Here is a 25,280-nt window from a genome sequence, read left to right as displayed (position 1 = left end):
GTGAAAGGGGGGCCTTATGTACACTGCAGCATTGAGCTACGTTAAGTGGCTTAACGCTGCCTTGTACATAAGGCGCAGCTCCTATCACCACCCCAACGTCCTTAAAAGTGAAATGTGGTGGCGATAGGGGCTTGTATATATGCTTGTACATATTGTACATATGCCCCTATCTATGTTAGAACAAGTGTAGGGAAACAATAGTATCAGCACTGTTTACACTAAATGTAAGTGTAATCAGAAAACACTTTGTGCACATACGTGCTCGTGACACACAAGGCAAACGGCGCAAGTGACGAGAAGCGCAGGGTGAACAGTAGTGAAATATTTACAAAGAGCTTTAGGTTCACAAATAATTATTTACATGAGAATATTCAGAAATTATTACTATGTGAACCAAAGGCAAGCACCAAACGTTGCACTGGGAGTCAACGACGTTACGACTCTTAGTAAGTCGGGGTCATCTTCAGGACAAGGTTACTGTTGCGTAGGTGCTGATAGGGGAGCGAACCAAGGGGGAGAGGATGACTGGTGATGGGTCCGGTGCCCAGCGTTAGTCAGTCAGTCAGTCTAAACACTTTTATTTGATAGTTTAAGATCATAAAAAGACACAGAAACAATCAAATTATACGAAATAATAGCAATCATTTTACATTAAAAATGTTTAAAATTTCATCCTGCAATCGAGCCTAAAATAACCCTCTAGTTCATTTTAAAATCAAACTGAAATGTTCGGGACACAAATACTCTTCTTATTAATCCGCACTCCAGCTATTAAAAAGCTAGCGACATGAAATGTAACACGGGGGCTACTTAGCAGTTGCAAATAAAGAAGGGCAGGCCTAACCTGTATAAAGCCCGCCTCTCTCAAAATAGGCAACAAATACTTTTTCCTAATATCTGAGTAGTACTCGCAAAACATAATAAAATGTAAAGTGTCTTGTGCTGAGAAACTATTGCATTTACAGGGGTTAGAATTATCTGGTGTGCCCCAATTTGGGAAAAGTCCCAAATTCAGATGAATTAAATTAAAACGAAATCTAGTTAGCAGGTACCGATGGAAGGGTCGTGTTACTAGGTTAAGGTAGGGTTCAAGTCCAGGCGAGGTTACTAATGCATAGTTCGTTCTTACGGTGGGTTTTCTCATTTCGACCTCCTCCCTCTCTGATGTAATCAGATTTAGCAGATCCATTTTTATCTGGTTTACATCCTCTCTCTTTATGCACTCAGGGGAAAAATAAAGTTCAGGTCGCCCTAATTTAGATAATGTTGATTTAATAAACGCCAGCCATGGGATCCTGCTGGCTCTATGTAGGGCGAGGCAATCTTTTAGAATCAAGTGGTTCAATAAAATTTCCTGGTTAAGCCAGGTCTTAAGCCAACAGATCAAGGGTGCGATTTTTATTAAATCTGTGACATATCCCAACCCCATTTCCATATGAATAGAAAAAGTAGGGGTAGACTGTGGCACTGATAACTGATAGCGTGGACGTCTGTGCCCGTCCACGCTACGTCTGTGATAAGCGCACAACATGTTGCTCGTTCCGGACCTACCACTCTAACTTACACGAGAAATGACCTCTATAGGCTCAAGACTCCTGGTAAGTGCTTATGTGGCGCCCCCTTGGTACAAATCTGGGGCCCTTTCTCCTGCCGAACCTGCAGATGGACCACACCGTGGCACACCCTCGAGTTCGTTTTGGGGAAAGACAATACTAGGATAAGTTCCACCCAATTGAAGGGAGGGCTGATCAACGCGCATTCGTTGGGGTGTCATAGTCAGGATATCAGGACCTAATCCTGGATCGGGACCTGGATGTTCTTTTTGTAACAGAAACATTGCTGAATGATACATGTAATCCTGATTTAGTCTCTGCCCTTCCTTCGGGATTTACTATTTTGAGGAAGGATAGACAGAAGGGAAGAGGTGGAGGCGTGGCTTTAATTCTTAAAAGCTCCTTGAAGTGCCATACATTTGATCTAGGACCCTTGAAGGGAGTGGAAGGAATGGGTTTCTCTATTATGTTGAGCTCATCCGCCTCTTTTTCGGGAGGCCTGATCTACCGACCTCCGGGTAATGCCTCCTCATTCCTAGATTCCCTTAGCGATAGCTTAGGACAGCTTCTGTTGCGATACCCAAAATTCACACTTCTGGGTGATTTTAATCTTCAGTTAGAATCTAAAACCGATACTTCTGAAATCAATTTTTATCAGACCTTGGATATTTTCGGGTTACATCAATATGTGATGCAACTTACTCACCTTGCCGGACATACTCTCGATGGGATATGTTCCAATTTTGCCCCATTGAAAATCTTCCCTCCGGTCCGACAAATTTGGACAGATCACTGTTTGATCCCTTTCAATATATGTATCTCTTGCCCGGGGAAAAGAACTAGGAGCAATCAGCTACCCGTAACCAATTTAAATTGGAAAGGTGTAGCTGATAACATCAAGCTTAATCCACCGCGGCACTTACAGGCGCCTAGTTCGACCGGTGATGTGTCCCAGGATTCTATAGATTTCAATTCTTGGATGCAACAGGTCATCACAGACCACGTCCCACCCAAACGCCCCCCCCCCCAAGTAAAGGTGAAAGGAGTAGAATTAATGCCCTTGGTATTTTCAGACGCTGACTGATAAGCATTTATTAGGCAGAAAAAGTGAACGTAAGTGGAGGAAATCTTATGATCAAGCAGCTAAAACACTGTACATACAACATAGGAAATCTTACCTGGCCAGTGTTAAAGAGGCAAAGAAAGACTTCTATGTGAATGCTATTAATGAGGCACAGCAAAAGCAGAGAACTGTATTCTCTATAGTGAGGTCTTTTACCCACCCCAAAATGCTTCAACAAGAAATTCCACCTTCTTTAGGCCTCTGCAATCAGATTGCTGATTTTTTTTAAGAGAAAATCGAGCTTTTACAAAAGGAGTTTCCTACTCCCTGCCCTTCTTCCCTATTGAGTCATCAGGATTTGCGTGAGACTCAGGATCCCACTTTAAGTACTTTTCAATTGGTCCCCCTTTTTCAAACTCGGGGGAACATCTTGGCTTGCAAATCAGGAGCTCCTACAGACTCTTGCCCTCCCCAAATACTTCATCTGATGATCGACATAGTCAACCCGTTTATTAATTCGATTGTCAATGCTTCACTCAGTCAGGGGATAGTGCCTTCTGAATGGAAAAAAGCTATCATTAAACCCCTAATGTAAAAGACCAATAAATCCCCCACTGATCTTTCGAATCTCCGGCCAATTTCTCTCCTTCCGGTTCTGGGGAAGATAACGGAACAGATGGTATATCTAGAATTAAAAAACGTTGTTGAAACCCATAACATCCTTCACCCTCAGCAGTCAGGCTTCCGGCCCAGACATTCAACTGAAACGGCCCTTATGGAACTTACTGACTCCATTAAATTCTTGCAGGGTGAGGGTAGGAAAGCTGTTTTGATTTTATTGGACCTCACAGCAGCGTTTGATACCATCTCGCATGAAATCCTGATTGAAAGGCTGAGACACATAGGTATAACAGGAACTGTCTTGGCCTGGATAACATCATTCCTGTCAGACAGATCCCAAACGGTCTCATTGGGCCCCTTTTGCTCTAGGGAAAAACGGGTGCCATCTGGAGTCCCACAAGGCTCTATTTTGAGTCCTTTATTGGTCAATGTTTATATGGTCCCCCTCATTACATTGATAGAGTCATACGGCATACTTGTGACATCGTATGCCGATGACACTCAATTGATTGTCTCCTTGGACAAGAACTCTACCAATGCAGAACTAAACCTAAAGAATTGCTTGACGGAAGTCTTTAAATGGATGGACAATAACCATCTAAAGTGCAATGCTAACAAGACAGAGATTCTCCCTATAGGTAAAGATGTCAATTTTTGCCCTAAGGATTGGTGGCCTGAGGACTCTCCCGCACCTCCAAAACAAAAAAGGAAGCGTAGAGGTACTGATAGAATCACCCTCCTAGCAGAACTGTATAAACAAAGAGATTCTATCAAAAGTGAAAAAGTGATACATTTTTATGTTTTATTTTATGAGGTGATACTAGGCTCTCTCTTAGGTTTAGAAAGATGGGAGCACAATGTGCTTGTTAAAATACCCCTCACACACTAAAAAGTCCTTTAGGCTCATGCTTCATCATAGGGGTCTTCCCGTCCCTATAACGGGACGGGGCGTGCTACGACCAAACGAACTACGCGGGAGCACTTAAGTTGTGACAGAGGCTATGTGTGGGTGTAGGGGTGTCAGTGAAAGTGTAGGGACCTAACAAGTGAGTGTGAAAAAATTACAAAAGGTAAAATTTCCCTGGCTTAGTAGAAAAAAATGATTTATTCACTTCTCTAGCTGGGAACATTAAGAAGGGGATTGTGAGGTAGAGCAATAGCTTACTACCTAGTCGACATGTTTCGTAAGCAGTCCCCTACTGCTTACTCATCAGGACCGTATAGTGATCCCTACTACTAATAACTCAGTTCTACAGAAGTATGCCTACTGTCCTACAAACAATACAGCAAAAATAAGCTGACTGTTTGGGCTTCAGGGCATGAGCTTGCCCAGGTCAAGCAAGGTAATTTCAATGAGTACCAAAAATATTGACCTATTGCTGTCTTCTTTTCGATAGTTTTCAATGCCCCATGAGCTTGCAGGCGAGGGGTGTTCAGCGCGGTTGAATCACCGCCAGAAGAAAGAATCCTTATTCCTACCCCCGTGCTGACTCTCCCGCAACTCCTCACTTGGTTGAAACAGCCAGAAACTTGGGAGTACTGTTCGATTCCGCTCTTTCGTTTGATCAGCATGTAAGGAATGTAGCAGGAAGTTGCTTCAGTATTATTAAATCTCTGAAGAAATTTTTCGATTTCCTGCCCATTGATTCTAGAAAGACGGTGGCAGTGGCCCTCATTCTTTCACGTTTAGATTACTGCAACGGCCTGATGGCTAGGATCAAAAAATCAAATCTGAAAAAATTACAGAGTGTGCAACATGCGGCGGCCAGACTGGTACTAAAATTACCAAGAAGATCCTCTGCACTTAAGAGTTTACATTGGTTACCACTACATAAGAGGATTCTATTCAAAATCCTTTTAACAACATTCAGAGCCCTTAATAAGATAGGACCTAAGTACCTCTCAAGACGTTACACCCGTTATGACCCCCGCAGACATTTGAGATCTTCAGGTGGAAATTTAATTACCATCCCCAGATTCCACTACAAAACAAAAGGGGGAAAGACTCTTTCTGTTTTGGCATCAAAGGCTTGGAATGTCATGCCGAAGGAACTCAGACTCACAACTTCTGAGAATGCTTTTAGGAAACAACTGAAGACATGGATTTTCAATCTATCTGATGTCTTTGTAATGGCCTCTATCTAGTCCCCTTGCACTGTACGATACACTTTTTCAGCGCCAGGATGCTCCTTCCGGAGCGACAGCATGCGCTTTACAAATACACTATACAAATACAAATACAAATACACCTGAATTCTATCTTGTGGGGTATAACCCCAGATTGCTGATCCATATGTAGCAATTGCTAAGCATTTTGACTTATACACCTTTAGAATTGCCTCCATAGGTCTAGCCCCCAGGCGTTTTGTATATCCCATAAGAGCTGAGGAGGATCTAGCTAATGCATTACATTTATATTTTTGTTGGGGGCTCCAGGTCCCTCTTTCATCAAAGAGGACCCCTGGGTATGTAAAAAAGAGAACACGTTTTACCTCTTCACCACCACAAAAGAACGATTTCACTTTTTAGTGCCCAGCGTGATTATTAATTTACTGCCAGCCGGAGTACATGGGGGAAACGCGCCAAATATTAGAGCGAAAAATTTCCCGAGGATGGATGATGACACACAAGCGTTCTGTACATGTGGGGGTGGGGAACCACGATCCGGTGAAGTAACTTGCTGCGCTGCCCTGCATCAAAAACTTGTAACTGAGACCCTGCATGTGTAAAATTAAAAAATCATGGGCACCTTGTTCCCCGTAGATCATATGAGTTGGAATTGTTTTTGTTTAGTCCCAAACTTTTATATGTGCTACCTATTTAATTCGGCCTCACTTGTTCTGGGAGAATGGCCCTCACATTTCATTTGGCTCAGGCAGGTAGTGCCTCGAAGAGGTAAAATTGCCTCACAACCTAGGTGCTAAAAGTAGGGGTGCTGAGGTTGCTGCTGCATCCCAAATTAATCATGCTAAGGTTCGGAAGGTGAATCAGCAATAATGATGCGTTTTTATCTGGTTTTATTTGCTGTACGTTCAAAGATAGAGATAAAATGTCATGCTATGTATTTGACATATTTCTTATTTTTGACAGGGAGATTGATATATACTTTTCTTTCTCTAACTGCACATTGACTGGCATTTGTAAACTCAACTAAATTACAATCTTGCTGGGGTACAGGGAGTGTGAAAAGATCGACTGTAGAATGCACATTTGATTTAACCAACAAAATATAAATATCTGCAAATGAACTGTATACATATGAAAATATATTAGCAGTTAAGAAAGTACAAATGAAGTACATTTTTTGCAATTCTGAAGTGTGATGGACGCAAAGATTTTAGTAGGATGAAAACAAATCAATAGACTTTCCTTGCTGATGTGTAAATTATAAATATTCCCTGAAACCACTTTCCACGTATTATTTTTTGTGTGCTAAAAAGTTTTATCAGGACAACAGCATGTTTGTGCTTTTTTTCCAGTAGAAAACATGTTGCCTTTAAATGAGAGTGTGCTACCACACCACACTTTTTTTAACAACTTTATTTTCAAGTTTCAAGCAAAGAAAATAAACACAATACACAAACATAAACAATGAGTGATCCAATCACGAGCAAGTAATACAGAGCATACAAAAGAAGCCATAAAAAACAATAGTATGACAATGGGTACAAGTGGTAATCCCCAGGTAGCCCGCCACCTTGAATGGAGGGAAAACAGGGAACCCAAAGAAACATGTTCTCCGCTGACGTTAATGTGTCCTGGACCCAACCAAACCTCTGCCCCATTACTGCCAGAATCAATCCAGCTGCACCCCCTTACAACCCACAAGACCTGCAATGGCCATCAAGCCCCATGGCCACACATGTATCTGGACTGCGGGACAATCTCCCACAAAGGTGGGAAGGCTATCCATATTATTATGTCAAAACGCAATGTTGTATCCCAATTGCAGTCAGGCTCTCCATAGCATACATTTCCCAGATCTTTGCCCACCACAATTGCAAAGTAGGATGTTTGGGCCCTTCCAACCAAAGGCAATCACCAAGGGTGCTGCCACCAAACAATGAGTAATCAATTTACCAGAAGGGAAATTAAGTGGGTACTGTCCTTTCTCAACTGGAGTCCCCAGAAGTGCCTGGAGGAGGTGGGGGGTGAATGCAACCTGTAACATTTCGGAGATTTGACAAAATACATTTCCAACATTCAGTGATTACTGGACATTCCCAACACATATAAAAATATGTGCTTACCACACCATCCTTAAGTAACATATTTCAACTGTGTTCTCCAAAATGCAACCCTGGCTACACACTACAGTCTTACCATTCTCCTGCCAAACGGGCGTGGCTCATTTGCTACTCTTGTTCTTTGTGTGATGATTTGTTCTTTGTGTGATGATTTGTGTGATGTGTGATGTGTGAAATCACTATATGACTTCAGTGATTTAACACTGACGGCAGCACCCCCAACTCTGAAAACTGTTCCAGCACCACTGCCTACTTATTAGGCACTGCTACAGCTCTCCTGCATTGAGATATTGCTGGAACAACTCTAACCCTTGACTGTGGCTTACAGCTTGAATTGCCACCAGCTCAATGTTGCTAGAAAACAGCTCAAAAAGATGCATTTACCAGTGGTGAAAGTGTACTGAAAAGTGTGAGAACTGTGCTCCTGATGGCAATGGGAGAGGGTCTGTGAATGTAGGCATGGGGTCGGAAATGTGGTTAAAAGAAAAAAGTATTCTGTGATTATTTTGTTGGCCTTTCAACTACAGTTAACTACACTCAAAATATAATGTGCACCTCTTAAATGAAAAATAATCACACGTTAAACTAGTTTGTGTGATATGCATTGTTCTGGCTAGAAAGATCACTTGGTTAATGCAATCGCTTCAGATGTCTTTGTATGTCGATAGAGGATTACTAATTTGAATCCTGGTGGATGCACTTGGGGTTTGGGGGAACAGTGGTGCATATTTATAGTGTTAAGAGGAGTAACCCGTCCACTGAGATCTAAATCAGGCTCTAAGGGGCCGATTCACAGAACTAATTTGAGATAAAATCCTAAACCTACTACTTTTGGTATTCACAGGAGGCATTTAGTAGTAGTAAAGTTAGGACTCCTTATGTTACTACTACTAAACTGCGATAAAATCCAAAATTTACTACTTTTGGTATTCACAGAAGGCATTTAGTAGTTGTAAAGTTATAGTTTGCCAAATAAAACACATGAGAAGGGTTTTGTACAGTATATATCCTGAAGTCATGTATTTGGAGGTCCTCTTATATGTGATAATGAAGAAAAAGGGGAAAAAGTGGAAATAAAGCAATTGCCTGGGATCACACGATTTGGTCAAGTGGGGGAAGCTGTGATTGATCCTAGGTTTTCTTGTGTCACAATGTGTAATTTAACCTTGACATCTACATGCTTCACTTCCCCTATTCCCACCTTACGCCCCCACCACCTCCCACCTGCCATTCTGCTGGCATCAATACGGCCCTCGATCACGCCCAAGACCAACCCTTTTGGTCTCCCTTTGAAAATGTTTGCGAGTATCCATGCTTTAAAAGAACATCCCAGAAATTGTAACAGCCTTACAGTAGCTCTAAAAAAAAGAATAACTCTTTGCCACCATGACGCTTCAAATGACTACGTCGATTAAAGCAGCCTTTAATTTTGCTCATTAACCACTTGAAAAAAGTTAAATTTCTTGTGGGTATCAGACGGGGAACCCTAGAGCTTGTTTCTTCTTTAATAATAAATATGAACTTATATAGCACACGACTACCCGGAGGCATCTCGGCGCTTGTACGAATACCACCGAGGAACCCTTCCTGGCCTTTCCCTGTGAGGAGCCAACTCCTGGGCACTAATAGGTGAAGTCAGGCATTCTCAGCACTGTTGGAGCCGTTGTAGAGATTAAGCAAGTTATTGCCCAGAGTGGGGCTCATGATCAGAATAGGCACAGAGGCGAGAATTATCAGGTCCGAGGAAATTGATCCCAAGACCGGCCGAGGAGGGAATTGAACCCTGGTCCCGGCCGGACTACTGCATCAGGGTCTGCCGCTCTAACCATTGAGCCACACTTCTAGCTGACTCTCTGTTGCTTCACTGTACAGGAAACCCTCCTCCTTCTACGAGTCAACTAATGGTCTGCAGTAACTGTTCAGAGCGGTGTGCTTTTTTAGTTTTTCTAAATAAAAGTATAGGAACTATTTCAGTAAAATTATAAAAGCTTTAGCAACATTTTCCAGGAGATCCTGCCCAGTTTGACCTCTACGGTCAGGTGTTTGGAATAATGGCGTCCTCTCAGGTGCACCCTCCCATTTATGTCTGCGTCATGTGCACTGCTGAGTGCGCGTCCCACAAGGCTGGTGAACAATGGCGCCCTCTTGTGGTACCAGACGAACCTCGGCAGCGGATGCACGCCCCGCCCTAACTCCAATAGGCTTCACTGCCTGCCAGTACACGCAGGGTTGTGTATTTCGGTATTCACAGTTGAATCCATATTTTTATCGATTTGAGAATCATTGCTACACATAAGAAATAACTTCAGAACTATTTGAACCTCTTAACACCTTGCGTGCGGCGCCGATTCTCCCCCGGTGCTGAACATTCCAATCGCGGGTGTGGTCATGACGGAACGGTTCCGTAATGAGCACGACGCAACTGTTCCGTCATGAGCATCGAAGGGGTTAAATAAATCCAAAAGCCGAAGGGGTTAAATAAATCCAAAAGTTAATCTGGTAAACTAAAGGGCTAGAACAGAAGTTGTAAAAAGATATATACAGACGTTTCTAATCTTCTTAACAAAGAGCTTGCCTGAAGTCTCTCTTCAAAATAAATGTTTTGACCAGCAAATGTGAGGTCAGGATTTTAGTGTCTACAGAGACCCAGGCCCAGCTCTCCCATGTTGCTGCACCGCTTTGCTTCCTCCCCGTTTTTCTGAGTGTTTCTCCTGCTTTTCCCTGTGCTTTTTAACGCGTACCTGGCTGTTCGAATGAACAGAGAACGGAAAAGCAGCTAGCAACTCCAGGGGCTTGAGACCCTCACGGGTGATTTGCTGCACTTAATACATCCTAATTGATAGATTGATTGATAGGCAAAAAGCACCTGTCCACAGTGCTATATGGTAACATCGACCTGCAAAAATGTTGAGCACATCAAATGCACTCACCATTGACAAACTTAAGAAAAGATGAAGAAACAAATAATGACATTGAGCATTCCACTAAATCCAAATTGAAACTGAATGGAAAAAGAGCTTCTTTAGATAGCTTTTTAATAAGGTAAACTATTAAAACCCAAAGAAATAATGGAACTTCCGTCCTATCTTTCAGTATAGGCCAACAATGTGGCTACATTGCCTTTTACTTAATTAATATGGCTAAAGTATAAAAAGAAAATAGAAATCTGATCATGATATGATGTTTTTGTGGCCTGAGCATAAATGTATGTACTTTGTTAGCACACACTGGAAACCAAGCGGAAGTTCAGGGGAGCAACGCGATTGGTGCATTACAAGGCATATTTATCAAAAAGTCACGAAGCGGGGGGAGGAGCCTAGCCTGCAACCATGATGGCCGCCTAAACCCTCGGCTCCGCCGACTCTCTCGTTTTCCTTCCATACCGCTATTGATCCTGCAAGCTATCCTGTGTCCGCGTCGAGGTATTGGAACCGGGAGGTGCTACTGACTCCAACGGTGTGCTCCCCGGCATTCTCCCTGCGGCAGAAGCGACAGGGCGTCCTTGTTTCCTTTCTGGCGTCTAATGGTGGTGACCGGGTTTTTGTTCTCGGAGACGGCCGGCCCTGGCTACAACAACAGCGGCCACTGAAGGCAGGGCGGAGTCGGCCGGCGGAGAGTGGCTGCCACACTGATTATTCCGCTGCAGCGAACCATTCAGTCCCTTTCACCTCCACGCTTGCACGACATCGCCGCTGCTAGTGATACAATGTATCCTTCCCCCTGGACGGCTTAGAGAGCCTTTTCGTCTTCCACCGCTGTGAGGGATGCCATTTTGAACCGATTGCTCGGCACTTGAAATTGACGACCCGAGCTGTTGTTGAGGGTGTTTCCGACGGCCGGCGCGCATTGCAACCGTGTGCGGTGTCGGAATGGAGTGTGCTACCCCTGTGCCCTCGACCGGGCTGTGTTCTGCGGGGCGGCGACGGGATGACCGGCTGCTAGCAAGGGATGTTGGCGGACAGTTTTGAGGGCTGCCACATGTTTGCGAGCCCCGTGTGCAGGGAGCTGCAGCATCCTCCTCTCCTGAGGTGTCATTGACGATTGGCGATATTCTGGGCGCCCTGGGTACTTTGCGGGCTGCTCTTTGTGACAATGCCCAGGCCCTGGGGGGCCAACTGGATGCCATTCTTGCCGCGGTGCCCTCGACTGGCCGAGTTGGCGTTCGCGTGCAGAGCACTTCGCCACACCCTGTGTTTGACCACTGTGCACTGCCTATCCAGAGGTACATGGAGGCGCTGGAGGTACGAGATCTGGATACCGCTGCGATATTGCCTGTTACGGTAGTGGAGAGGTATGGGGTTTCTGGGCTTGTACAGTGGCTGGGGAATCGCCTCTGGACGCCATGTCTGACAACTCCTTTGGGATCTACTGACGTGTCTTGTTATCGTATCCTGGTCTTGCTGCTACTGCTTTGGTCGTCTAACTTTGGAGGATTGCTGCTGTGTGCTGCCCTTTTTTGTACAACCGTGGACCACATGGCTTTGAGATGGACAGATCTTGGTGGACAGTGCCCTGTTCTTTTGTGGTCATTCCGTCTGCTTCTCCCATTCAAGATGGCTACTTTACAACTGGACCTCATCGACACATTGGATCGAAAGGGACAAGGTTGAAGATGCTTTTACTTTCTGCTTACTGTTGTTTGCACTGGTGGGACTGAGATGGATAGACGGGGGAGCTGGACGTTGATTATGCATCGATTCGGGGTCCGGGGAGGGGCGGCCGAGAATACACATGCTGGTTGTTTCGATCACATACGTTTGGCCCTCCTCCGGTTTTACATGTTTCCTTTTCTCTTCTTTTCTTTACTTCTGTATTTCGGGTACTCTTTTTGGGGCGACAGGCACACTGCTAGGGGTGGGGGGGGGGGTAGGCCGTAGCCTCTGCATGCGTGTAGGATGGGGGGTAGGGGGGGGGATTTTATTTTGTCCGTTTCAGTTTCTATGGGCCTTGTTTTTCTCTTTCTTCTTAAATTCTTTTCTTTTCTTGTTTCTTCCTTGGGTCAATAGGGTACATTGATGTGAGGTGGGTTGCGACCGGCACACAACATAACGTGCGATTGTTAATCCTTTTGCGAGATCCTTATGCCGCCATTTTGATTATCTTTTACTGCTTGCTGGATTTCTTTTGGTGGACGTCGCCCACTTCAGTCTTAGACGGACTATATGGACTCTGACCCTTTTTCTTTTTGCTATTAAACAAGCTTTACAATTTTTAAAAAAAATTAAACCTTAACTTCTCCTGCTTCTCGGTAGTGTAAATACCTCCAGTTTAACCCAGGTTGATTGTACTTTGATTTGAGATACTACTGAGTTGCCATATAGTTTGCTAATGTGCTTCAAAAGATTTGAACAAGTTTTGAGAATCCAATGACAGCACTCCTTAATTAGTAATTCTAATAATCCGGGCAGGAGTTAAAGACCCTCAATATACCACACTCTACTAGTAATAGAGTATTCCAAGAAAACAAATGACAGGATTAAGTTCAATGGGGATTTCCAAAGAAGATTTCAAAGTATAGTCCAATTAGTGTGTTTTCTTCAGTCTTTTCTTTATTTTCAATTTCAAAAAACAGATATTCCCAGCAAAACAAAGATCACCAACACGTGTTTCGTCCTACACAAGGACTTTTTCAAGGCATGAACACGGCGATGTAAGATATGTATTGAACATCAAGGTGAGCGAAATAAGCCATGATTTAGCAGTGAAGCATAATATCAATAATATAGATGGCCGGGTAGTTATACAAAATACGAGATGAGGAAAGCCTTCCGGTCAGATGCAACAGTCACGAAGTCAATTGCGACACAGCTCATAAGCTAGCTATACGTTTGGTTGAAAAGTAAATGCACGTCTGTCTGTAACAGGTTCTTTAAGGCAAACACTGGATAGTAAGCCTGTGTTTTTCAAATAGTAAAGTTGCAACCATGGTAAGTTGTTTGAAGCAGAAATTGGGCTATCGCATATCCTCACCAAACGGTCCCCATATCGAGAAAACTCTCGATATGGGGACCGTTTGGTGAGGATATGCGATTTACTTTTCAACCAAACGTATAGCTAGCTTATGAGCTGTGTCGCAATTGACTTTGTGACTGTTGCATCTGACCGGAAGGTTTTCCTCATCTCGTATTTTGTCTAACTACCCGGCCATCTATATTATTGATATTATGCTTCACTGCTAAATCATGGCTTATTTCGCTCACCTTGATGTTCAATACATATCTTACATCGCCGTGTTCATGCCTTGAAAAAGTCCTTGTGTAGGACGAAACACGTGTTGATGATCTTTGTTTTGCTGGGAATATCTGTTTTTTGAAATTGAAAATAAAGAAAAGACTGAAGAAAATACACTAATTGGACTATACTTTGAAATCTTCTTTGGAAATCCCCATTGAACTTAATCCTGTCATTTGTTTTCTTGGAATACTCTATTACTAGTAGAGTGTGGTATATTGAGGGTCTTTAACTCCTGCCCGGATTATTAGAATTACTAATTTAGGAACCTGTCAATGGATTCTCAAAACTTGTTCAAATTGATGTGACACACACCCAGTGTGTACTAACGGCACCTTTAGGTGGTAGGTGCCCTGAGTCTCTGTAGCACCCTTTTGTGTAAAACTTTTTTTCTCATAAAAAATCATATTACCAAATGTGTACTAATTGTAGACATAACTAGATTGTTTTTTAGAGTGTTGTGCGGACGTTTCCCTTGGGGGACACTACTACCTATCCTTTTTCTTTGTGCTTCAAAAGATGTCGAGGCCGGCCGGATGGTTGTAGGCCCATATTTGTTTTATGATACTGTGCAATAAAGGTTTTCAAAAATTAAAAAAAAAATAGTCACGAAGCGCAGCAACACACCCTTGCTGCGCTGCGTGACAGGGAAAGAGCAGGAATGTGCCGTACTTAACATCACATGCTACAATCCTGCCTTTTCCCCTATGTTGGTGCACAATGTGCTGTCTGGTGTCTAAGCAGGCACCCTGGGTTGTAGGCAGGATCGTTTTTGTGTAGGAAGGAGCACAAAAACAATCCCCTGAGAAACAAGGAGAAATAAAAATATTTTTCCTTGTTGTGCCTCCCCTGGGGATGCATAGCATTTCGGTGCATTCTCATGCCTACCTATAACAGTTCAGATGCTCCGTCCATCACCACCCCTTTTTGTATCGCTTTGTTTGCCCTAAGTTGGCAGGGTATGCTCAGACGTGAGTCCCTTGCTCACTTTGCCACTGGATTCAAGCAAGCCTGGCTGAAGACGGCTGTAATGCCAGAAACCAGTCCTAGGAAGCTTGAATCCAGTCCAGGGAAGGCATGGCTTGGCAGTTCGGGCTGGACTGTTCCCATGAGGCACAGGGTCAGACTGATATGCATATAGCCATGTCTGAACTGGGGTGGCAGAGTGGGCTAAAGAATGGTGATGGATTAAACCCAGATCTGTTGACTGGTTGTGAGTGCTTAATTGGTTCAGATGCTCCGTCCATCACCACCCCCTTTTGTACCTGTAATGGTGAGTCTGGGAATCCACAGAAATCCATTGGTGTTCCGTGGGAACACCCATGCACCACCCATGTCACGCCTTCCTGGGGCAGAGTAATGCAAAGCATTGATTTGTGCTGGGTTGTGTTACTCTAGCTTTATCAAGCCTCAAAGGGCCACAAAAGGTGGCCTTGCATGGCTTGATAAATCTTACTTAGTAGTTGCGTGGCCCTTGCGACCCACAAACCACAAACTACTTGATACATTTTGCCCTCAATTTACTCACATAAATGGCACCATTTACGACTGCTTGATAGAGACAAAACTTGATCTTGTCATCCGTCTTTCTTTGTTTCCCAGATGGGTGCACTTTACAAGTACCACAACATAGAAATACATCAGTTTATTCATGTACAGCATTACCCCAGCTAAGTAGTACTATTTAAAAGTGAGTACATTTCAAGGGTGTGGAGTGGTCTTTCAGGGCGAGAATATGCTGATAAGTTTGGGAACACCGACAAACCTGAGAGGTTATGAGTATGAGTGACCTTTTTACAACTTATATTTAAATCCTAGAAATGGTTGGAAATTTACTTCTGTCAATGGCAGAAGTAAATTCCAGTCTGAGTGTAGGAAGGGGAAGGTAACACCTCCAGAATTGGTAGACGGGTAGAGAATGTTCTTCCACAAGGAGGGAATATGTTTCTCCGGACAAATGCAATGCCACTTTAACATACACACTGTACGCCTAGTTACCTGCAGATGTCACAGGCTGCCAGGCATACTCCTAGAAACACTTGTGAATCCCTTACAGTTGCAAAGCTGCATCCATGCAGAGATGTAAAGCTAGGATCACTATCTTTTGTAAATCAGTCTCCCAGCATCTCCAACACCTATACTAACTTGAGACTCAGGAGCACAGTCACTCAAAAATGTAAATAAGATACACTGAACTCTCATCTTTATGTGTGGTCAGCTGTCATGAGACTGTGTCACCGAGCTGTCATCTTCTTGTGTGACCATTTGCGATGGGACAATGTCTTGGAAGCTGATGACTGAACCTTTATCTTCACGCCTGGGCATCAGACTATAGCTAGTTGATATGTGTTAAAACCCAAACCATTTATAGACACCCATTAAAAGGCACACAGCACATGTTGTAGAAAATCATGTAGAAGATTTATCTTTATTTACCTTCTACAGACCATACCCGAGTACATGGCATGTCCTGTACTCAGATTTGGTGCCTGCTGGGATATGAAAACCCTCACAATGGGTGACATTAACATGATCACTATATTACTTTTTGTTAATTTTTTCACTGCCCACTGGATACAATGATCTGGCATCTGCCGGGTGTGTTTGGTTCAGTACTTTATTTCTACTTAGAATCTTTCATTTAGCATATGTCTTTTTGACCACAAACCTACTCTGGTGGACCCATCACACTGGGGGGCTGGTTGAAAACCCTGCCCATCCTCCACACATAGCTTTAGTCTGGGATAAGCTGCTTGCCCTCATCCATGGTCCAGCGGTGAGAGGCGCGTCTGCGGCGGAGGTTGAGTGCACTCGTGTCTGTACGGTAGGCCATCTTCTTGTCTCGAAGGTTGTCTTCCAGGTGGATTCGGGACATGTGGAGGAGGCTAATGTCATCTCTGGTCGTGTTCATGGCATTCTCTATAACTTTGCAGCCCTGGGGTATTGTAAAGAGCGAGAAAGAGGCTGTCATAGAACTGTCAACTTAAGGCACCTAATTGCAAATAAAACAAGAATATATTAGGACGTTTCCTATCTTGTATCCTAAAGCCATAGGCTCATTCTTCAAGAACCATGATGACAACTTTTGATTCGCCCTGTCAAACCCCATGGTGACCCCCAACTTCAACTAGCATGACCAATTACTCTGAGACATATTTTACACAATTTCTCACTCCATGGAAACCCCCATGATCTCATCTTCATATCAGACATGCTGCCTCACTGCCCTCTGTTCTTTGACCACTCAGAATCAGACATTGCCCAAACACACATGATCATAAACTGAACCAAGAACTGGCATACAAGATCCAGGCCCTGGTCACCCGACAAAAGAACACACCTGACTATCTCTGCATAACTAGTTGCAATCTACACAGGGCTTCCTCAATTCCTTGACTCCACCTCATACGTTCAACAAAGCTCACTGCTCTGCCCTCTTCCCACATGAACCCCCAAGCAAATATTTCCTAGCGAGTCCAATTCCTGGTCACCGATTCCTCAAAACATAACATCTTTAAAACATAATATCCTCCATGAAATTGGAAAACCAGATTACAGATCACCCACAAGAATACAGATGAAGTATGGGTGTCTTCCCATCAGCCTACTACCAACATCTAATTTTCTCTTTATATTCTCTTCACCATTTATTTATTATTTATTGAATTTCTATAGAGCACTGTCACCTGACAGGCATCCTGGCGCTAGTAACTCAGCATAATAGGCATCCGTTGGGCCATACTGTAGCCAGACCCCTAGCTCTTAGGAAACAACCATGTTTTTAGGTTCCTTCTAAAAGGAAGATCACTGATTTGTCTAAGCTCTAGAGGTAAGGTATTCCAAAGCTATGCAGCTGCGACCCCAAAGGATCTACCACCTGCTCTGACTTTCTTAAATCTGGGGATTTTTATCAGTTTTGAACCTGACGAGCGCAGAGTTCTAGTAGGAACATACCACTCGAACTTACTTTGAAAGGATATTTACAACAAGGGGTGGTGAGGGACAGAGTCTCTGAATTAAGCAGAAAGCTCTCACCCAGTCAAGAGATCAGGGCTAGATCCAACACCGTTTTTTAGCTCACTGCACCATCCCAGTTTCAGAACCTGGCTGTATGCAAATTAGTCTGTTCCTGTCCCAGTGCATGATGGGAACAGGGCAAACTAAACTACAAAAGCCAATTCTTACACTGGGAAGGAAACAAGCTCCCGGGGACCGGTTTCTGGCATTACAGCCGTCTTCGGCCCGGTTTGCTTGAATCCTGATGGTGCAATGAGCAAGGGTCTCACATCTGAGAATACCCTTCCACGCTTAGGGTGGACAAAAATATTTACAACAAGGGGTGGTGAGGGACAGAGTCTCTGAATTAAGCAGAAAGCTCTCACCCAGTCAAGAGATCAGGGCTAGATCCAACACCGTTTTTTAGCTCACTGCACCATCCCAGTTTCAGAACCTGGCTGTATGCAAATTAGTCTGTTCCTGTCCCAGTGCATGATGGGAACAGGGCAAACTAAACTACAAAAGCCAATTCTTACACTGGGAAGGAAACAAGCTCCCGGGGACCGGTTTCTGGCATTACAGCCGTCTTCGGCCCGGTTTGCTTGAATCCTGATGGTGCAATGAGCAAGGGTCTCACATCTGAGAATACCCTTCCACGCTTAGGGTGGACAAAAATATTTACAACAAGGGGTGGTGAGGGACAGAGTCTCTGAATTAAGCAGAAAGCTCTCACCCAGTCAAGAGATCAGGGCTAGATCCAACACCGTTTTTTAGCTCACTGCACCATCCCAGTTTCAGAACCTGGCTGTATGCAAATTAGTTTGTTCCTGTCCCAGTGCATGATGGGAACAGGGCAAACTAAACTACAAAAGCCAATTCTTACACTGGGAAGGAAACAAGCTCCCGGGGACCGGTTTCTGGCATTACAGCCGTCTTCGGCCCGGTTTGCTTGAATCCTGATGGTGCAATGAGCAAGGGTCTCACATCTGAGAATACCCTTCCACGCTTAGGGTGGACAAAAATTCAGACACTCTGTTCATCACCACCCCCTTTTCTGAATCGTTTTTGGCCACTATAGGTGTGGCAGGGTATACTCAGACATGAGTCCCTTTCTCACTGCACCATCAGGATTCAAGCAAGCCGGGCCGAAGACAGCTGAAATGCCAGAAACCGGTCCCCGGTAGCTTGTCTCCTTTCTGGTGAAGAATTGGCTTGGTAGTTTAGTCTGCCCTGTTCCCATGATGCACTGGGCCAGGGACAGACTGATTTGCATATAGCCAGGTTCTGAGCTGGGATGGTGCAGTGAGATAAATAACGGTGATGGATCAAGCCCTGATCTTTTGGACTGGGTAAGAGTGGTCTGCTTAATTCAGACACTCTGTTCATCACCACCCCCTTTTCTGAATCGTTTTTGGCCACTATAGGTGTGGCAGGGTATACTCAGACATGAGTCCCTTTCTCACTGCACCATCAGGATTCAAGCAAGCCGGGCCGAAGACAGCTGAAATGCCAGAAACCGGTCCCCGGTAGCTTGTCTCCTTTCTGGTGAAGAATTGGCTTGGTAGTTTAGTCTGCCCTGTTCCCATGATGCACTGGGCCAGGGACAGACTGATTTGCATATAGCCAGGTTCTGAGCTGGGATGGTGCAGTGAGATAAATAACGGTGATGGATCAAGCCCTGATCTTTTGGACTGGGTAAGAGTGGTCTGCTTAATTCAGACACTCTGTTCATCACCACCCCCTTTTCTGAATCGTTTTTGGCCACTATAGGTGTGGCAGGGTATACTCAGACATGAGTCCCTTTCTCACTGCACCATCAGGATTCAAGCAAGCCGGGCCGAAGACAGCTGAAATGCCAGAAACCGGTCCCCGGTAGCTTGTCTCCTTTCTGGTGAAGAATTGGCTTGGTAGTTTAGTCTGCCCTGTTCCCATGATGCACTGGGCCAGGGACAGACTGATTTGCATATAGCCAGGTTCTGAGCTGGGATGGTGCAGTGAGATAAATAACGGTGATGGATCAAGCCCTGATCTTTTGGACTGGGTAAGAGTGGTCTGCTTAATTCAGACACTCTGTTCATCACCACCCCCTTTTCTGAATCGTTTTTGGCCACTATAGGTGTGGCAGGGTATACTCAGACATGAGTCCCTTTCTCACTGCACCATCAGGATTCAAGCAAGCCGGGCCGAAGACAGCTGAAATGCCAGAAACCGGTCCCCGGTAGCTTGTCTCCTTTCTGGTGAAGAATTGGCTTGGTAGTTTAGTCTGCCCTGTTCCCATGATGCACTGGGCCAGGGACAGACTGATTTGCATATAGCCAGGTTCTGAGCTGGGATGGTGCAGTGAGATAAATAACGGTGATGGATCAAGCCCTGATCTTTTGGACTGGGTAAGAGTGGTCTGCTTAATTCAGACACTCTGTTCATCACCACCCCCTTTTCTGAATCGTTTTTGGCCACTATAGGTGTGGCAGGGTATACTCAGACATGAGTCCCTTTCTCACTGCACCATCAGGATTCAAGCAAGCCGGGCCGAAGACAGCTGAAATGCCAGAAACCGGTCCCCGGTAGCTTGTCTCCTTTCTGGTGAAGAATTGGCTTGGTAGTTTAGTCTGCCCTGTTCCCATGATGCACTGGGCCAGGGACAGACTGATTTGCATATAGCCAGGTTCTGAGCTGGGATGGTGCAGTGAGATAAATAACGGTGATGGATCAAGCCCTGATCTATTGGACTGGGTAAGAGTGGTCTGCTTAATTCAGACACTCTGTTCATCACCACCCCCTTTTCTGAATAATTTACTTTGAAAGGAGGTAGGTCCCATTCCATACAGGGCCTTGAATACTAAGCAGAGAGATTTGAACTTAATTCTCTGTTTCAGAGGAAGGCAATGCAGCTCAGCCAGGGCCAGCGAAGCGGAAGACCTTCTAGGCCAGCCTAACACTAGTTTAGCTGCAGTTTTCTGTATCCTCTGCAACCTATGAAGAAGGAATTTTAGGGACTCAAGAAGCAGGGTATTGCAGTAATCTACTCTGATAAGTATGGTACTACGTGCTATCAACGAGCGCGCCATAGGAGGGAGCAGAGGAAAGATCTTCCGTAAGGAACGAATGATGGCCAGAGTGCAACCCACAACTTTCCTTCCATGGCTAGTCAATAACATCAATTCCTTAGTCCCCTCTTGTACCACCTAAACAAGCTCTTGCCTCACCACCACTGACTTTGCTTCCTATTCACCCTTTAAAACTTCCAATCTAGACCACTCGCCCAGTGCTCCACACAACCCTGTCTATCATCATCTCCCACACTAACAGAATTATATTCTAATACTTAAGTCCACCAGCCCATCCTGTGATTCACTGAACCCTTTCAGCACTTGAATTATCAAATCTCTGGCTCTTACTCAAGCCATGCCCATCTCTACCAGGAATTCATCCATAATGCTGTAAACCAACAATTGAGATCCTAATGCTGAAAAAAACATTTTTCTCTAAAGTACTGGGATGGGGGCTTGTCCTAGAAAGGGAACGGAGTAGACATGGCCTGTTCTTCCCCTCCTTTTCTGCTTGAAAATAGCACCCAATAATCACAATATTTTAGGGTTTAACAGTGGGAAATGCCAGGAGGTCTAGTGCACAGCAGGCATTCCGAGTTAGTGCCCGCAATTGAGTGCAGTGAGTAGTGGGCTGAACTCATTTGTGTGTGTAATGCTGCTGAAATAGCAGTTGTAATTTTGATAAGCTTGGTAGGGACCTGAGAACGTTATCATCTCAGATCAGAGGACAAATTAGTCGAAAGAGTTGGTCTGCCAAAGTGGAGCAGTGACGGGCGGCAGCAGTAGAGTAGTGGAATCCTGCAAAGAGCAGCAGCCCAGATCATGAGGAGGTGATCACTGGTGGCACATTCTGTTGACACCGAATAATGAGGTGACTAAGACCAAGACCACCTTGGTCCACATTAGCTGTAGAGGCAGGTAAAGTCAACTAGCCCAGGGAAGAATGAACATTTAAGAAGCATTCAGGGGGGTACAAAGAGGTTCACTGGCTGCCAGACTTACAAACAACCTCCCACACCAGAGAGAGCTGGATCAACAGATGACATGGACGCAAGATTTAGTGCCTCTCAAGATACAGGAGACTTGGACGGATGCCAAGCCTCTCCACAGGTTGACAGTCAAAACTGTCAGTAAATATAAAGAGCATTAGCCAAGTGTCCCCTGAAAGAGGTGCATACCTGACAAAACCACCAGCAATCTCACTGAACTACCGTCAGCAGAGATAAAATATGATGTGTGCACCTGATATATGCCTCCATGAACTGAGCTGGAATGTTGTAACCTTAGAAAACAAGGTGGACGAGCTGCAAATAAAGTAGATGGTCACTCTGAAGAGCTTTGCCACCTTCCAAATAGGACTAAATAATCTTGCCCGCCCCCGAGAACTTGGCTTTAGCACTGCCCCGTGGAACGTGAGGCCGAGACACATGCTGTCCTTCAGCGCTGGTTTGGTGTCCTCCCCCTTCTCCCCCGATGGAATCGGTCGTTTACCAACTGCTTTTTGCTACTTTGCTGGAACTTTGCTTGGCCCGCAATGCGCTGCCTACACTCCGCATCACAGTTAATTGGAGCTGGTTGCGGAGCTTTACCACTGTTGCACTATCCTGACTGCGGGGACCCGTATGTGCTCACACGCCACAAAGTGGGGGCGATGCCTCTATTGTGTACCAACGTTGGGGAACTGTTGACACCATCCCCCTTTCTTCAAACCTAGGGCGGGCGGCCCTGACACTGGTCGATGCGGCGTTCTGTTGGGGGTCCCTCCTGTGAGTAGTGTTGTAATGTGGTGTGTCCACAAATGGCGTTGGCAGCGCGCACAATAGATCGAAGGGAGAGGGATCATATGCCTCCCGTGCGCTGGAAGGGCGGAATCGGATCTGGATTGCTACAGGGGTGAGCCCGGTATCACTGGAATGGGGAAAACAACCTGCCGCCGGTATTCTTGTTGCGAGACATTGCTTATGTGGCCCCTGCTCGGCCTTGTTGTGCAGGCACTGTGGCGAGACCTTGCTTTGACTCTATCGGCGGCGAGAGGGGAGGTTCGCTCATAGAAGACTCCCTGTTTGTTTTTAATTGATTGCTTCATGGGCATCCGATTCCAGGGGTACATCGTCTAATTGGAGCGACCACCGGCTATGTTTTATTATTCTCCCTCTCGCGCGCATCTCCTGGTGACGAGTCTTGCTGTGGGTGCCGGAAACTACAAAATGGCTGTCCTTGTTGTGCTACACATTGTTCTCCGGATCGTGGACGGCTACAAAGGCGGCGGATGAACTTTGACGGCGCAGTTACCTGGAACATTGCAAGGCTTCCTATTCTTTTCTGATCTTGCCTGCCCGTTCAATGCGATATTCTACTTGCCCTATCCCGCTTCCTAATATTTGCGGCATACTTCTGCTTAGGGCTACATGAGTCATGTGCATCAATGACACTCTGTTCCTTTGTATCTGCATGGGGAGATTTCCATCTAGCTCGGGTAGCTTGAGGGGCTGGGATGCAATTGTGATTTTGAACCTGTTGCTCCTTGACGCTTTATTATCCACTCTGGTATCATTGTAATGACGTGGGGCGGCGGGGGAGGTGGGGGCCGGGGGCCTGTACTGGGGACCCCCCATGTTTTCATCTTCCCCTATCGTGGGGTAATAGTTCATTTTCCCCTTTTTTCCTTTCCTTCTCTTACCTTTGTGTGGAATATTGTCTCTTTCTCTCCTCTTTATCTCTCTTCTCTATATTTTGGGTTTAGACACGGGGTGACAGGCACACTGCTAGGGGGGTAGGCCGTAGCCGTATGCAGGGGTGCAGGGTGGGGGGGTGGGGGTGGGGTATTTTTGTTTTTCATTTTTCCCTTTTGTTCTATGGCCTTTATTTTTCTTCTTAAACTTTTGCTTTTCTTCCTTTCTTCTTTTTCTTCTTCTTTGTGGGTCTGATTAGAGGTTATTCTCCGTGCGTTTTACTGGTTCAGATAAAGGGTGTATGTTTTTTAATGCTTTATTACACAGCGGGCGGACACTGTCTAGGTGGGGACATGTACTGTTTATTGAATATCCTGTTTCTACGTCCTGACCCGAATATCCTGCCTACGGTGGTCCTGCTGTGAATATCCTATTTCATTTGTAACCCTGGCTTTGGTAAGGTCTAATTGTGCGGCATCAGATCCTGCTCTTCTTTAATTTAAAAAACAAACCTTCCCTAATCCTGTGGCCATATTGGTACTAAGTTCTCCTGAGTTACAGCGTAGATTTGTGAGGTGTACCTTTGCATTGCTCCTGTCTTACATTGTTTGCTTACTCTACCTCTATACCTATGTTCAACCGTGACGGTTGGTAGACTCTGAATGTAACTGACTAATGCTAATAAAGGTTTACCAAACAAAAACAAAAAATCGCCCCCATGGAGGTACCTTTGATCTGTTGATAGAAGGTGTTTTCAAAACAGAAAAAATTCCTTGTCAGACAAAGTTCGAGTAGTTGAAGGATAAACAAGGTAGGTACCCTGTGTGGTCGTGGCCGTGTATCTAGAATCTTTTGGATAGCTAGCAGGGCCGCCGTTTGTGGAATATTCGTGTATAACGATTCCACAGCTAATGTGCAGAGTGTTTCTAAATCGCTTGGAGGATTGGACCAGTCTACTCTGACCACAGTAAACCAATTGATATAGACATGTGCCCCGAATAAACAAGGCAAATGTTTTATATGAGTCACCCACTGAAGCGCCGTCAGCACAATTTTAGTAATGCACCAATCACTTTCATTGCACCACTCAAAATGTAAATACTGCACTATTGTCACCTCACTCGTGAACAACCAGCAACGAATTCTCCCTTCCCAACATGGTGAACAACTTTGCCCGTTCATTCCCCAACCAAGATGGCGGCCACAATTGGTCCATCTTCTCTTTCCACGGTCAAACGTGCACCCTTATGAAGCGGTTTGGCACTGAGGTTAGTTGGCAGCCCACAGATGGACATCGTTCCCTCGGCTCCCGTAACGCAGATTGCTGCACCTTGAGGCCACCCCGCCCAAAGGTAAGCACCGATATAGCATAGAGCCTTCACGGTTACCTGTTAATATCTCACCCACTGGACATTTTACTTACACCCCTCCCCTTCCCAACATTGAAGACTATCCGGTATCCCAAGCGGTCCACCGATATCCATTGTGATGTGAGGACCCTATCATTATTCAAAAGAAGTCTTCACAGGTAATTCGGAGAACTGAATCCTTGTCCTGTATGGACTGCCCCCTTTGTACTTAACTTCATTCGGGTTCCCTTCCTCTTTTTTAGGCAGGCGCCTAACACTCGACCACCCTCACCCTTAAGGGCCCTTGAATCGTAAATCAGGGTAAGTCGCCAATCCCTCAGCCATACCGATAAGCCCCACAACACTCCCCTTCGTAACCATCTCACATTGAATGACCGAAACACGGATGTATGTACTATTGTATGATCGCGCGCCGTCGTACCATTAGCCATTTCCATGGTATTCGTGCTGGAACTCAATTCTCTAGCCTAATGCACG

The 25,280-nt window shown here is 45.0% G+C and overlaps 1 protein-coding gene across 1 annotated transcript in view; it reads right to left on the bottom strand.

The window, feature by feature from the left end:
* Positions 1 to 16,125: 16,125 nt before the first annotated feature.
* TEKTL1 (tektin like 1) overlaps positions 16,126 to 25,280 on the bottom strand; it is a 182,846-nt gene continuing 173,691 nt past the window's right edge. Inside the window, exon 8 of the mRNA XM_086924377.1 lies at positions 16,126 to 16,650. Coding sequence (XP_086780503.1) covers positions 16,450 to 16,650 — 201 coding nt within the window. The 3' untranslated portion in view covers positions 16,126 to 16,449. The remainder of the gene's footprint in view (positions 16,651 to 25,280) is intronic.

This window comes from Lissotriton vulgaris, chromosome 5 (assembly GCF_964263255.1).
Source record: "Lissotriton vulgaris chromosome 5, aLisVul1.2, whole genome shotgun sequence".
Classification (NCBI taxonomy): Eukaryota; Metazoa; Chordata; class Amphibia; order Caudata; family Salamandridae; genus Lissotriton; species Lissotriton vulgaris.
The sequence above is the reverse complement of the archived record's forward strand: the minus strand, read 5'-3'. Positions and strand labels throughout refer to the sequence as shown.